This window comes from Myxocyprinus asiaticus, chromosome 2 (assembly GCF_019703515.2).
Source record: "Myxocyprinus asiaticus isolate MX2 ecotype Aquarium Trade chromosome 2, UBuf_Myxa_2, whole genome shotgun sequence".
Lineage (NCBI taxonomy): Eukaryota > Metazoa > Chordata > Actinopteri > Cypriniformes > Catostomidae > Myxocyprinus > Myxocyprinus asiaticus.
This window is the reverse complement of record NC_059345.1, coordinates 31,248,581-31,264,325: the sequence shown is the minus strand read 5'-3', so window position 1 is coordinate 31,264,325 and position 15,745 is coordinate 31,248,581. Positions and strand designations below refer to the sequence as shown.

Below are 15,745 nucleotides of genomic sequence, written 5' to 3'. Positions count from 1 at the left end.
GGATGTTCTTGCTCAACAAGCAAAAAAATGAAAGGGAAGAATGATTAAAACCACTGTCCATATGTGCAGACAACATTCACAAAAGCCTGTTGCAGCTGTAGCAATTCAAAGGCAAGAGTGTCTTGTTGAGGTGAGAGAGATGATAATGGGGTGTAATTCGAGTTTAGATATTAAGTGAGATGCTGCTCTTGACAGGCAGGTGGAGGATGCGTGGGGACGTGAGGTGTGAAATTTCATTATAAGACAGCCTGCAGCAGTTTGCGGAAGCAGATGTACAAAGCACAGCTGCTGTAATGCAGAAAGGATGGCATGTGTACTGGGATATAATTGGCACTTTTTGTGGCGTTGTCACTTTTTTAATTCTTTTTATATCGGTTTCTTCTCGCACTTAGTCTGCTGGCAAACACCATCTTGTGTGCTCCTTTCTTGTCTTCCATAACTTATATTCTCTGCTTGTGGCTCTGTCTGGCCTGTTGAGTCAACACACTTCCACACACACGCTTGAACGTCACTGTTTCTCTTATCCAAACACATACGCACAAAAACGTGACTGAGACATACTGTCAGACCACTTGTTGTCAACAATTCTCAGCACACACGTCTACAGTACTAGTGCACTAGCTAGTGTACATCTAGTAGGTTAGCTGAGACAGCTACAGTACATGAGCTCAGCGCTACTCTAGTGTCAAACTGGGTAACAGTCAGCCAGCTCACTGCACCATAACCATCACTTACGCTCTCCTCTGACTGCAGCCAAAACAAAAGAAAATAAAGCAACATATTTTAGACAAATATCAATGAGTGACAAATGCACAGGAAGAATAATATTTGTTCATGGATGCAAGCAATTGCGGTGTGTGTGTATTTGTGTTCTGCGTATTTATGCAAGTTATCAGCCCTCTCTTGATGACTCTAGGAGCAGGCATAGGAGGAGGGTGTAAACATTGAAACCTCTCAGGACCAGCAACCAATCATAGTCCTTTCTGATATTAACCAGATCGATACAGCTTCCTTACTGCTTGACATCTAACCCTAGTGGCTGAGAAGGGACTGCTACAGATAAAAGTATACCAGAGGGCCATAAAATACATCTTCAACTCCCTAAATCAAAGATGTATCACCACGCAAAGCATGACATTAATTGTGGTGGCCGGGTTAAGGATAAGAATGGTGTGATGCAAAGGGCTCCAAAGAAATACTGTTCTTTGACGGATGTTTTTAAGATGTTTCAGACTTTATTGGTGCTTTGTTTGGCATATATGTTGACAGCTCTATAGAACTGGTTCTCAACTGATTTTGCTTCAGTACCCACTTTTATAATGGACATCAAGTGGCAACCCAGTACCAAATTTGTTACAAAAGTAAAATAAAAATTCCTTAAAATAAGTGCTGTCAGTCGATTACAATTTTTATTTGCGATTAATCACATAATTTTTCGTAGTTAATCGTAGATTGTGAAAGTGCTGAAATTTGACTCTAAATATTCTTCTTTTCCTGTCAAAATGCATTTATTTACTACTTAGGAAAGAAAACAAAACAATATGTAACAATATAATGCTTATTAACATTTTCCAAACAAAGCCTTTCACAGTATACAGATAGAAATGCGCTAAAATAGCACTAATTCAAGAAACATTAAACATTTCCCAAAGTTTAATTGGGAGTTTGACTTATTGAAAGAACTAGTTCCCACATAGCAATATTCATTGCAATGGGCATTAAATCTCTTAAACTCTCATCCTACACAACAGTAATTAACTGGCAGACTGTGGCTATCTGCTTTCCAACAGCAATCGAGAAGCTGCGTTCATGATTCGCGTCAGAGCGTCAACGCCAGCTTCAAGAGCTGCTCCACATACAAAGTGTTGATAGTTAAGATGTGACGTGCTTCTGTGGTAATTAAAATGTGCCTTACTAAGGTTGAAAAATACTTGATTTCAATCACAAGTTCCATCTAGGCTTGTTTTGTACAACAAATAGCATTAAGAGCTCCTTTCCCCATCACTTTATCACTGGCACTGAATCACTGTGGTGTGTGTTTGTGGTGTGTGCGTCAGTGGAACGACTCCGGGCGGACATTTTACATAGGTTTTGCCCTTCCAACAAGTGTTTATGTGGTTTATGCTGTATTAACGGTAAATGTGTTAACCGCGATTAAGAAAAATGTACGCGTTAAACTTTAATTAAATCGCATGAGTTAACGTGTTAATTTTACAGCTCTACTTAAAATCCATCATGGATCTGGCTAGCTTCTACTAAGTGAGATGAATTTTGGCCAAAACATTGTAGAGTTTGATTAGACGCAGAGTTTTTGACATCAGCAAAAAAGATGTGGGAAGCTTTTAAAAGTTGATAAGCCTATTTTGCCATCCTAACTATACACAATTTTAGCTGGTTGTATTCTATTATTTGTATTTAGCATTGTTTTTTTCCTGCTGTCCCTGACCCTATTACAATAGACATGCCATCCTTTTTGGTCATGAACAACCAGTTGAGAAACTGCAGAATAACCTGTTCATGAAGTCACTTACCTGCCGTTGCTCAAGTGCTGGGGAGACTGACCGGAGATGTCAGAGGGCTCTGAGCGTTTGTCAGGGGAGCGGCTGTGGAGGGTGCGCTCATGGGAATGATCCGATGCCAGTGAATGAATTTCTGAAATGTCTGTCGAAACATACATTGACTTTCTTTAAGAAAACAAGATTTTAGGATAGTTTCATTATATCATCATGGTAAGCAGCTTCATAAAACATCAAGCCAAATGAACTAATCTGACTTTATTATGAGACTGCAAGGCCAGTGGTAATAAAACCACGCAACTAACACAATACAACTTATAAAATCTAAACTTTAAGTGAACTACCAATTCATTTGACTTTAAACCCACAACTGCATGTTTCACTAGTATCTTCTCACCATCTCTGTCTGAATTAACTGAGGGAATGCTATCATCCATGTCAGGAACATTAAGGAGTGTTGCCCTCTCATCTCTCTGCACCACCATCTTCAGCTTGCCTTTCGATCGCTCTATAAGCTTCTTTGCATCGATCAAGGACAGGTTCTCAGTCACTGTGCCATTGATCTATGTAGAGAGGAAGGAGGGAGAGAGAGAGAGAGCATAATTCAAACACCATTTTCAAACATGTCATTGGCAATTGTCAGCCATATACAGTACATATATTATAGCTTTAAAGGTGACAGAGTATCAGCCAGACCACATCAGAACAAAACAATTTAGCACTGATCACACTGTTGAGAGATCCTGCTCTGTAAGAAATGTTAGCATTATATATATATATATATATATGATGAAAAATAGGCTGTCTTTAATTTTATATTTACAGAGCCTAGCAAGTACAGCAACGCTGGCAGTGTGCTATTTGCCTTGTAGTTTCACTCCAGTGCTCTGTGTGACATACTCTGTTCCAATCAGTAAGCTCTAGCCTCATTTAGCTGAAAATGCCTCAAACTCAAGTGGCAACAAAGAGTAGTTTCCCCCCCATTAAACAATGAATAACTTGGTAAGTGGTGGAGCACATCTAAAATGGAGTGAGCTTGAAAAAAGGTCAATCTGAGTGATTCTTTCTTGTATGTTTTGTTGTAGAAATAAATTAAAAAAAATACAAGACTAGAATGATGGACACTGAGAATTAGGTTGAAAGAGAGTATTAAAAATGCTTTATTTTGAGGGTGCTTAATATCACTGTATTTTCCAATTCAATTTACTGTATTGTATTTTTAACTACACATATTGTTCCATAGCAGCTTTACATGAAATTGTGCCTTTCAATACCCAGTGAGCCTCTTCCTGGCACATATTTAAACAAATTTATACAAGCATGTCATTCCGACATTCATACATACATACGTACACAGTACGTACCCAGCCACACTGTCTTAAAGTCATTTTTGGTGACTAGTTCACCAAAAAAAATGAAAACTCTCACCATTTGCTCACCCTTAAAGGAATATTCCAGGTTCAATACAAGTTAAGCTCAATCAACAGCATTTGTGACAATGTTGATTACCACAAAAATTAGTTTGGACTCGCCTTTTCTTTAAAGAAAAGCAAACATCAGGGTTTCAGTGAGGCACTTACAATGGAAGTGAATGGGGCCAATTTCTGGAGGATTTAAACACAGAAATATGAAGCTTATAATTTTATAAAAGCACTTGAATTAATTCTTCTGTTAAAACTCTTGTAATATCTGAGCTGTAAAGTTGTTTAAATTGTCATTTTTAAGTCGTTTTAGGGTTTGTTGACAATACATCGTCATGGTAACGAAGTTGTAAAATTGGCTATAACCTCACACAGAAAAGGTTAGTAAATGATTTTATCACACTAAAATAATTTTTGCATATCCTTTATGTCTTGTGGCTACTTTTGAAACAGTGAGAACTCTAATGTTAAAAAAATTGTCCCCATTCACTTCCATTGTAAGTGCCTCACTGGAACCAAGATTTTTTATTTTTTATTTTAAAGAAAAGGATGGACGAGTTAAAATAAATTTTTGTGGTAATCAATATTATGCCACAAATGCTGTTGATTGAGCTTAACTTGTATTGAATCCGGAACATTCCTTTAAGCTATCCCAGATGTGTATGACTTTCTTTCTTCTGTTGAACACAAACAAGGATTTTTAGAAGTATATCTCAGCTCTGTAGGTCCTTTCAATTCAAGTGAATGGTGACCAGACCTTTCAAGCTCCAAAAATCACATAAAGGCAGCAAAAAAGTAATCCATATGACTCCAGTGGTTTAATGTCTTCTGAAATGATGCAATCACTTTGGGTGAGAAACAGATCTATATTTCAATCCTTTTATACAATACATCTCCAAATTTACTTTCAATTTCAGAATTAGGAAACATGTGAAAGTGAAAGTGGAGATTTATATATAATATATATATATATATATATATATATATATATATATATATATATATAAAAAGGACTTAAATATTGTGGTTTCTCACCCACACCTATCATAACACTTATAAAGACATGTATTTAACCACATTATGTGATTTGTGGCGTTTGAAAGATCTGTTCACCATTCACTAGCAATATATGGACCTACAGAGGTGAGATATTCTTCTAAAAATTTGTGTTCTGCAGAAGAAAGTAAGTCACACACACATCTGGGATGGCTTGAGAGTAAATGATGAGAGAATTTTCATTTTTGGGTGAACTATCCCTTTAATGATAATATTGACTAATTTGTTGATTAAATAAAATTATGATTATAATGACTTCTAATAAAATGAAACATGCAGTAGGAGGGATGCAGGCAGTATTGTAATGTGTTTGACGGGTAAAGCTCATTAACGTTATGTTACAACATTTTGCAAACATCATGTACAAACAGTGTCATGATTACATAATTTTCCAGCTAATATTTTCTTAAGCAACTACAATTTAAAACAGAGGTGCACTGAAAATATTTTCCACATCCCGCAGGGATTCATACTGTAGTACCTCACAGTATAGTACTGTATCAACCCATTCCTCTGTTTGCGATGCAGGGCCAGTCAAATTGACAAAATCTTTGTTTAGGTGTGAAGTCATATTTATTTATTTATTTCACAGATTTAAAAAAACATACTTTATTGATCCCCATGTACTGAAATTACCAATGGGTGATTTATGTGCTCAGGGAAATTAAATATTGCTGTTGATACAGAGTAACAGGACATTTCATTGAAGAAACAAAAGAACATAATTTGGAACCTGCACTTCTCTTCCAACACTGTCTCTCTTGATGACCTTTTATTCTAATCTATTCCCTTGTCCCCCTAAAACACCTATCTCTTTCTCCCCATCATGTCCATACACCCTCTTTCATACCTTCAGGACAACGTCTCCCTCTTGTATGTTGCCATCACGGGCTGCCAGGCTTTCAGGAGAAATGTCCTTTACAAAGATGTGGCTGGCTAGACGCAGGCCATATTCTGCACAGAGAAGAAAACACACATGTGCCATTGAATTAATGAGTGACGGATAAATCAGACTACTGAGTAACTAGCTCAAGCATTGTTCTTGAAGAAAGGGCCCTGCGGATATTTTGTGCCAGCAGAACAATCAGAGCTACTAGCTAATGTACAACAGCAGCATTTTTTACACCTGTTTACACATTCTAATATGTTTGCTAAGCCCCCCGGTGAGGCAATAAAGAGTAATTAAGGCGCTTTTCGTTTCACCTTCATTCTTGCGTGACTTAACGAGAGTGACTTTGGCAGGTCGTGGCTGGACACTGGATGCAGTGGATCGCCTGTCGGAGCGTGGGGAAACACTCCTCTCACGGGAAGCACTGTGGTCCCGTCGGCCACCACCGCCACTGCGTTCGTTTCTTCTGCTCGTGCCCCCGCTTGCTCCCCCTGCACGTGGAACTGGACCCTCGTAATCATCCTCCTCAGTGTCATCCTCTTCCTCTCGTTCTGACATAGTCTCTCTGTCTCCTCCCCGTGTTACGGGAATCTGTACTTTCCGCTTTCTGCGAATAGTCTGGATAGAGAATACTTTAACTTTAAAAACAATAGCCAACCAGCAGTTCAGTTGATCAATTATATACCTTCGTACCAACAAACCATTGCGTTTACATGCCGGTGTGGTGCTTTCATTCATTTTGTCATCATCATAACTTAAATAGCCTAAAAAATATTTGGAGACTTAAGCCACTCTAACGATTGCCAATGCATTTGTGACATTAATTTTAAAGAAATATAGCACAAGCACACCTTTCAAGCTTAGTGGACCATATTTATAGTTAATGTAATGTGCCTGTGGTTACTCTCTAGGGCACCTGTGTGAACACGAGAGGAACTGACTTCATGACCTTGGGACCAGTTGGTTTAAAGTCATTGCAAAAATGACAAAAAAAAAGATCTAGATAATTGTTTGCAGATGCCACTAGTGATTCATACATTTTTAAGTCTATCTTAAAGGGGTAGTTCACCCAAAAATTATAATTCTCTCATTATTTACTCACACTTATACCGTCTCAAACTCATTTGACTTTCTTTTTTCTACAGAATACAAACGAAGATGTTTTGAAGTATATATGAGGTGTTTTTCACTCAATGGAAGTCAATGGGGTCTAAAACTTTCAAGAGTCAAATGGATTACCTTTATGCTGCCTTTGTCTTTTTTGGAACTTGAAAGTTTTGGACCCCACTGACTTCTGTGGGATTATTGTTTCATATTAACATACAAATGGAAAGAGATTTACAATTAGAAAGTTGGTTCACAAATAAATTGAATCAGATCCACAAATAAATGTAAGGAGATTCACAAACATTTAATGAATTCACAAATAAAAATAATGAGATTTATAAATATACACTACTGGTCAGAAGTTTTGAAACACTTGACTGAAATGTTTCTCATGATCTTAAAAATCTTTTGATCTGAAGGCATATGCGTAAATGTTTGAAATTAGTTTTGTAGACAAAAATATAATTGTGCCACCATATTAATTTATTTCATTATAAAACTAAAATTTTATAAAAAAAAGAAAAAAATTTTTTGAAATTGATGACTTGGACCATATAATAAAGAAAAGCAGCCAATAAGTGCCCAACATAGAAGGGAATTCCTTCAGTACTGTTTAAAAAGCATCCCAGGGTGATACCTCAAGAAGTTGGTTGAGAAAATGTCAAGAGTACATGTCTGCAAATTCTAGGCAAAGGGTGACTACTTTGAAGATGCTAAAATATAACACAGTTTTGATTTATTTTGGATTTTGTTTAGTCACAACATAATTCCCATAGTTCCATTTATGTTATTCCATAGTTTTGATGACTTTACTATTATTCTAAAATGTAAAGAAAAAAAATAATAATAAAGAATAGGTGTTTCAAAACTTTTGACCGGTAGTGTATGTTAGGAGTTTCACAAAAATAAAGTAAATTCACAAATAAATTAAATTAGATTTGCAAATAAAAATTGTATTTAAAAATATATTTTTTAACTCACAAACACAATTCTGTCCAGCATTCATTTATGAATCACGTGCATTTATTTGTGGACACTATCTGAACTACTGATCTTTTGTAGTGTCTAGTAGTGTGTCTGATAGGATCTGCCATGTAACATTAAGAGTAAAGGTTCTGATGACACATTTCAGTCCAGAAACTTGGTTAAAATTAAAATAGCAGACTCATACATTCAGCTAGTTTAGCAATAAAGCTAATGATCAGGACACTCTAATAATGGACATTTAACAAGACACTACACGTTTATAACCGAGAGAAAATGATACGAACCTTAAAATCACAGTATTCCTCTGATGGCATCCGTTTCTTTAAAAGTTTGTGGCCTTGGAGCTTACCTGTATGTGCTTGATTCCATGCTTGACTTCCAAATCTGTATGTGATTGAGTCCACCTATTTGTAGATTTGTGTGCACATCTTGATGTTAGATTTGTTTCAAAATCGACAAATGCGTATGGCAATCCGCAAATGCACAGGAAGCAATCCACAAATAAATGCGTGCGATTCACAAATGAATGCTGGATAGAATTGTGTTTGTCAGTTAAAAAATATTTTTGTAAATCATTTTTTTATTTGCAAATCTCATTTTATTTATTTGTGAATTCACTTTATTTTTGTGAAACTCCTAACATATATTTATAAATCTCATTCTTTTTATTTGGGAATTCATTTCATTTTTGTGAAACTCCTTACATTTTATTTGTGGATCTCATTCAAATTATTTGTGAACCAACTTTCTAATTGTAAATCTCTTTCCATTTGTATGTTAATATGCAACAATTCTATCTCCATAGGCTTGCATTATATAGAAAAAACAACTCATATATCCTTTGAAACATCTTAGTTTGTGTTCCACAGAAGAAAGTCATTTGAGTTTGGATGACATAAGGGTTAGCAAATTATGAGATAACTCTAATTTTTGGGTGAACTATCCCTTTAAGTGTCCAAATACTTTTTGGTGCCATTGTATATGTATTAACATCTATGCAATTCATATCATCCTTAAGGACTGATACTATCAACTATTAACTCAGCACTTTATCTCAGGATTTATATTCAGTATAAAGTAAAAGTGCACTTCTGGACACTACAGTCAATTGCTCAAGAGTCTTCACCAAAAATCTTTTCTGTTTTAGGATCAGGCTTTTTCAGTGGAACAAGATTCAGCATGTAAATGGGGACAAAACAGAAAGTCTAGGCTTCAACTCACAGCTCCAGTACACACACAAAGACAAATATTCTGCTGTACAGCAGCCTGACTCCCAGCATTCCACACTGCTCTGGTCTTACGCTCAGTTATGACTGATCACCTACATGTCCTGCCATTCTCCATTACAACCCACTAACCACATCTGAACCACACATGGGGCTCAAGGTTATGCACGACTGATGCAATGAATGAAGGATGTCATCATTTTACAATTTTTGATATCTTACAATTTTGGCATTCTTTCCACTCTTCCTCAGCTGCTGAACAGCGTAGGCATGCTCCACATTGTCCATGGAGACAGCATTTACCATCACCACTCTGTCATTCTCTCTGTAGATGGATAGAAGATAGAGAGAGAGAGAGATGATGAGAAAGTGAAAGAGGATCAGATTTATATCAATAATCAGGATAAATCCCACTGACAGGAGGCTATTAGTTGCAGAGTCCCCACAACTTTTAACCAATGAATTGCACAGCCAATTAGTAAAGCAAATATAAGCTCAAAACATGAAGGTAATAAGCCTCAGCACAATGAAATTAAGGAACACAAAAGAATTATCAGAAAATAAATATTACAGAGATCAATATTTAGGTCCTTTTTTTACTCTAAATCTCCAGTTTGACCACATTTATATTTACGCATTTGGCAGACGCTTTTATCCAAAGCGACTTACAGTGCACTTATTACAGGGACAATTACCCTGGAGCAACCTGGAGTTAAGTGCCTTGCTCAAGGACACAATGGTGATGGCTGTGAGGATTGAACCAGCAACCTTCTGATTACCAGTTATGTGCTTTAGCCCAATACGCCACCACCACTCACCAGCCCTCCTATGCGTTCATGAGGTCTCTTCCTTTGTTTTCTGATTATCGCATTATACATATCACCATCTACTGGGCTGTAGATGAATTATTAATTCTTTTCCTTTCATTTATCCCTCCGTTTTTCCTCCTCCTTGCCCAGTAGGTGGGGATATGCACAAAGAATGTGAGTCGCCAAAACACAAAAGAAGAACGCAGTCCGTGAACATGCAAAAGAGGGCTGGTCAAAGTGGAGATTTAGAGTAAAAAAGGACTTAAATATTGACGTGTTTCTCACCCACAACTACCACATAACTTCTGAATTCAAGGATTTAACCACCAGAGTCTTATGGATTACTTTTATGCTGCCTTTATGTACTTTTTGGAGCTTCAAAGTTCTGGCCACCATTCACTTGCATTGAATGGACCTACAGAGCTGAGATATTTTACTACATCTTTGTTTGTATTCTGCAGAAGAAAGAAAGGCATACACATCTGGGATGGAATGAGGGCGAGTAAATGATTAGAGAATGTTCGTTTTTGGGTGAACTATCCCTTAACTATGACTATTAACACTGCAAGTACAATTAAATATTGAGAATAAGATGAAAAAAGATTGTTTAGTGTTGTAGTGCTAGTGTTTCACTACTGGTTTTATTCATATCTTACTGTAGAAGCCCCTCCGCTGGTCCTCCTTTGAGCACGTCTGAGATCACTATGGAGGTCTCTCCACTTTGGAAATGAGGGTTGTCACGGCCCCCTGAGATAGCAATTCCAAACCCAAAACCCGGAGCCTGTCGATGATTGCACACAGACACAGAGAGTTTAGAGTAGGCTCCTGGAACTCACTCATTATACTGAGTAATTTCATTACAGTGGATAGAATGATAGACAGGCATGTAGGTTAGTGTGTGTGTGTGTGTGTGTGTGTGTGTGTGTGTTTACTTGGCTACAGTTTGTGGACAAATGTATGAGCTAAAAGAAGTGAGCTAAATCTGATCTCCTTTTGGGGACATTTGGAGTTGTACTCATTCAGAATAAACAATTCATAAATTAAGTATATTATCATTTGTGTTTATTCTAAAAATGCACTTTTTTTTTTTTTTTTTTTGAGGGTTATGATTAGTTATATAGTATCAAAGGTATAGATGGTGTGTGTTTGCGTGTGTGTTTTAATGTATGAGTGATATCTGCCAGATTTTCAATCTCCCAGGTGTCTGATGGTCTGGGCTCTCACCCTTGCACTTGAGCAATCACAAAGAAAGGCAGATGAGAGAGAGAGAGAGGCAAAGAAAGACAGACAGAGACTCTAGACAGAAGGCCAGAGGGTACAACTCTGTTTAGAGCCCTTCCTGATGTCACTGTTCATCTTCACACACGCACTGGGCCTCTATCAAACCCTCTGACCATCCAAACCATCTGGACTCTGACTGCCCGGCATTTCCTCTAAACATACTCAGCTAAGAAACACACCAAGAGCCTGAGTAGGTGACCACAAACAATCACAGCCTAGTTTATTTTTGTGGACAGTAACAGAGGCAGGGATATAACACTGTTAGCCATGAGCGGATTGACTGACACAGCTAAAGATATTCCACCTATTCCGTAATAAAGCCCCCGATATAAGGCTTAGCGCTCGTACATCTCTTATCTTGTCTAGGCTGTCAGCACATCAAGAAACAGGTCACTGAATACTGATGAGGTGTACTGAAGAGTTATACAGACATTGTTATGTAAGAGATATGTAAGAATGACAACAGTATTTTCATTCTTTGAATTTTGATGGAGTGTTGCATAATCTCTCTAAGGTTTAGATGTGTTAGAAACATAGGAACATGCAGGAAGAGGGAAAGGAAGTGGAGCAGAGCAGGCATTTTGTCCTTTTACATGCTGCTTCCTGCCATCTGGGGGATAGGCTATTGTGTGTTGAATGACCACACATCCTGCAGCAAGCCTTCCCAATGGTGAAAAGAAAGACAGAAAGAAATAGAGAGAGGGAAGGAAATTATGATAGTACGACGGAGTATTAAAGTATGAAAAAAATACAAAAGTGTAAAAGCATGGTAGAAACTATGAAAGAAAGAAAAAGACAAACAAAAGAAAGAAAATATAAAAGTATGAAAGAAATTGCATAAAGTAAGAAAAAACGAAAGAACGAAAGCACAAAAGAAAGTACGGTAGAAAGAATGAAAAAACAAGACAGTCAGAAAGGAAGCACAAAAGAAAGTATGAAAGCACAAACGAATGAAAGCAAGAAAGTATGAAGAAACAAACGAAAGAATGAACGAACAAACGACAGAAAGTGTAAAAGTAAAAAAGTATGACTGAAAGAAACAAAGTATGAACGAATGAAAGAAAAAAGAAAGACAGAAGGAAGGAAAGTATAATAGTACAAAAAAGTATGCAAGCACAAAAAAAGTATGAGGACGAAAGAAAACATGAAAGTATGACAGAAAGTGCAAAAGTACAAAAGTATGATCGAACGAACGCAACAAAGTTTGAACGAAAGAAAGAAAGACAGACGGAGAAAGGGAAGTATGATAGTACAAAAAATTATGAAAGTATAAAAGAAAATATGAGCATGACAAAGTGCAAATGTAAAAAGTACAAATGTATGAAAAAGAAAGAAAGAAATTAGATCATTTAGAGGGGAAGAAAACTGAAGCACTGAGGGAGAGCGAGTAAAACACACAATGTTCAACACTTACCCTGTGAAGAGTCACCGTATGCTGCTCCCATATTACAGTTTCCTCCATCGTTGTACTCTGTGTAAAAACAAAAAAAGAGAGAGAGAGAAAGAGAGTGAGAGGTCAGTACTCCAGTAAGGACAGAGTCTAAGCACAGAAAATGAGTTTGTATCAGCAGGAATTTTTTCTCTTTGTCTATGGCATGGACAGCAAGAGGTGATTTTACTCTGACCTCACCAACTCTTTATGCCTAAAGTAAATCTGTGTGCTTGTGTAAATGCTGTGCTAGTGGCCTAAACTGTACTGCAAAGCTAACTATGGCCATGCCCAAGTGCCAAACACACACAACAACTGAAACAACAACACTACAAACACTGGAACAGGTTCTATCATCCTGGTTTTAGCACAAGAACAAAAATAACACTTGTAAACACAGTACCATATCTAGTTAGAGAGAGGGAAAAATAAAGAAAAGTAGACAGAGTAGATATTTATTTATAGCTTAACACTGAGCTGAGGTGAACAGTATGTGCTCACTCACTCTTGTATGGCAGATGCCAGGCAGAAATAAAGTACAGCAGGTATGAAAGCTCTGAAACAGACTCAAGCTTATGATCTAAGAACTCTACCTGCGCGGGTTCTACTTGTGTCTAGAAGCACTTATTTATCAGCAAACAGACAGGTTTTTTTTCTTTTGTGGTAGCTGAAATTACACTTAAAATGGACAATTAAACATTTTGAGATTATCAGCATCTGCCATTGTGTCTGGTTGATAATTACCAGAAGTGTAAATTCCCTCGTGACAATTACACAGAACGAATATTTAAACAAAATTCATGGTTCATTCAATTTCAGCAATTTTTTGCATCTCAATTGCAATGTTTAAACTGCATTGATCACACAAACATTATATCCACACTGGCAGGTCCAGATGAAATCTGCAACTTTTTTGTCATTTCTGCACCAATTTCTGTGTAATTCTGCAGAATGTATAAATAAAAAATAAAAAAACAACAACAAAAAACAGAGCTGAGGGTACTTCAATAACTGTACAATATCAACAGAATTTTCACATGAATGTTTGCAACAGAAACCTGACCAGATCATCATCACCCTGATCAAAATTCATCTTCACAACAATCCATCTCCCTTCTTTATATATATATATATATATATATACACACACACACACACACACACACACACACACACCTGTCTCTTCAAACACTCTTCTGTTAATTCCTCTCCAAACAATACATAAACCTCAGCTACATATAAAGTGTGTTTCAGTCTCTAAAGATATGCATTTTTAAGCAGGCTTCAACTCAAAACTATTTCTCTCCCTCTGTTTCCCACTTCCACTCCGCAGTGTGTATCTCACTTAGAAGTCCAGTATTTCTGCTCTGAACACAGTTTAACCCTTTGACCCATTTACCACACTGCTCAGCAAGCACCTCATTCATGGCCCTAATTGGCACAGGGGCAACCATTCAGTTCAACAACACCTCTATGCCCCCATTTCTGCCCCTCTCATGGCTGGGCTTTATTGTGAAAGGATCTGACCCATTTGAAAAGCATCCATTTCCCACCCTCTTACCGTGCCGTTCTCCCCACCTCTGACCCTCCATCCACATCCCTTTCATGTGTCTGTTGGGTCAGAGGTGCTGGATTCATCGGACTGTAAGAACCGACAGCAGGGGCCCCAACCATGAGAAAAATGCCCATGCAGTGAACCATAGGACAGACAGACAGAGAGAGAGACAAGGGGTCTTGTCCTTGGTGGTGGGTGAACAGCAGACAGTCCTGGTTTCAGGAGAACGACTGCATTACGCCTGTGCGAAAGGCAAGGTCAGGAGCGAAAGCAGTAGGGACGGGAATAGTAAGGAATTTAACAATTCTGGTTCTGATTCCTTTCCACTTTACTATTCCATTAGTAATTTTGAGGAAGAATGAATGGACAATATTTGAGAACAATTCTCAGTTTACACCTGATATTAACAACCACCTTGAAAAAAATCTCCTTTACACCTGTTCAGCTGTAAATAGATACCTGAGATGGATATTAATACCAGGTGTAAATGAGGCCACTAATACAAGGGAGTGAGGCAAGTCGTTTTTAAGACGGATGTTCTGTCTGCATTCGCGGATGAATACACATATTCCAGAACAAAGTATGTGAGCGGAGCAAAGTGGAAGCAGAGTGAGGAGTGGACCGGCATTATCCTGCCTGGAGCGAGATGCAGGATTTTTTTTGAAAGTCGGAGCGTAATTGTTTTCTCTTGCTCCAAGAGTAAGGCTGGATACAGATAACTGGTTCTTATACAGAGCCGGCTCCATTTGTAAAAAATCCAGGATCAGTTTCATTTTTAGTACTTTTGATTCCGGTAACAGTTCCTGTACGTGCAATTTTTCTGTCGATGTGGACCGAACACTGTAATTAAATACTCTTGACAGTGCACAATTTAGCGCCAGCACAGCTCTCTACCTAATTTACAGTGTAAGAACCACAGCAGTACCAGTGTATTTTGATATCCGAACGAATGACTCTTATGACTCTTTTGACTCTACAGTGTAGAACATATGACGCTACCGGTATAATCTGATTCCCAAACGAATGACTCTTAAGAGCTGGCTCTTTTGAATCTGCAGCATGAAACATGCTGTGCTTCCGGTATCAACCAATTTCTCTTAAATGAGGCAGTTCTTTTTACTGAATTATTCTTATACAGATGCGCATGTTATGAATGTCCAACTCGAAATTAACTAAGAACTGATGAAGTCTCACAAGCATGAATTACACCATTAGACTAAATATTCTCTGGAACTGTTACTGTAATGTCATGTTGTACTTCAGACCTTATTGATTTATTATTATTTTTACACTGAATATTATATTTTACTATACAGTCGTAATATATCTCTGTCACAATTTCTTCAATTTCAGGCATCTACTTAAACTGAGCTTTTATTTTGACAATAAGCCAAATTAAGCACTTTCAGTCTGTTGTTTTTGACGACATCTTCACACCGCCGGATAAGCACTATATGGCTTAATGCGTT

At 37.5% G+C, this 15,745-nt stretch overlaps 1 protein-coding gene across 10 annotated transcripts in view; it reads right to left on the bottom strand.

Annotated features, from left to right (window-relative positions):
* The window catches only part of tjp1a (tight junction protein 1a), a 183,451-nt gene that overhangs the window by 48,811 nt on the left and 118,895 nt on the right, over positions 1 to 15,745 (bottom strand). For all 10 annotated transcript variants that reach the window (XM_051723556.1, XM_051723563.1, XM_051723507.1 and 7 more), the window contains 7 exons: positions 12,707 to 12,763; positions 10,668 to 10,792; positions 9,425 to 9,527; positions 6,197 to 6,500; positions 5,844 to 5,947; positions 2,914 to 3,079; positions 2,532 to 2,661 (listed from right to left, as the gene is read on the bottom strand). In XM_051723556.1, coding sequence (XP_051579516.1) covers positions 2,532 to 2,661; positions 2,914 to 3,079; positions 5,844 to 5,947; positions 6,197 to 6,500; positions 9,425 to 9,527; positions 10,668 to 10,792; positions 12,707 to 12,763 — 989 coding nt within the window. The remainder of the gene's footprint in view (positions 1 to 2,531; positions 2,662 to 2,913; positions 3,080 to 5,843; positions 5,948 to 6,196; positions 6,501 to 9,424; positions 9,528 to 10,667; positions 10,793 to 12,706; positions 12,764 to 15,745) is intronic.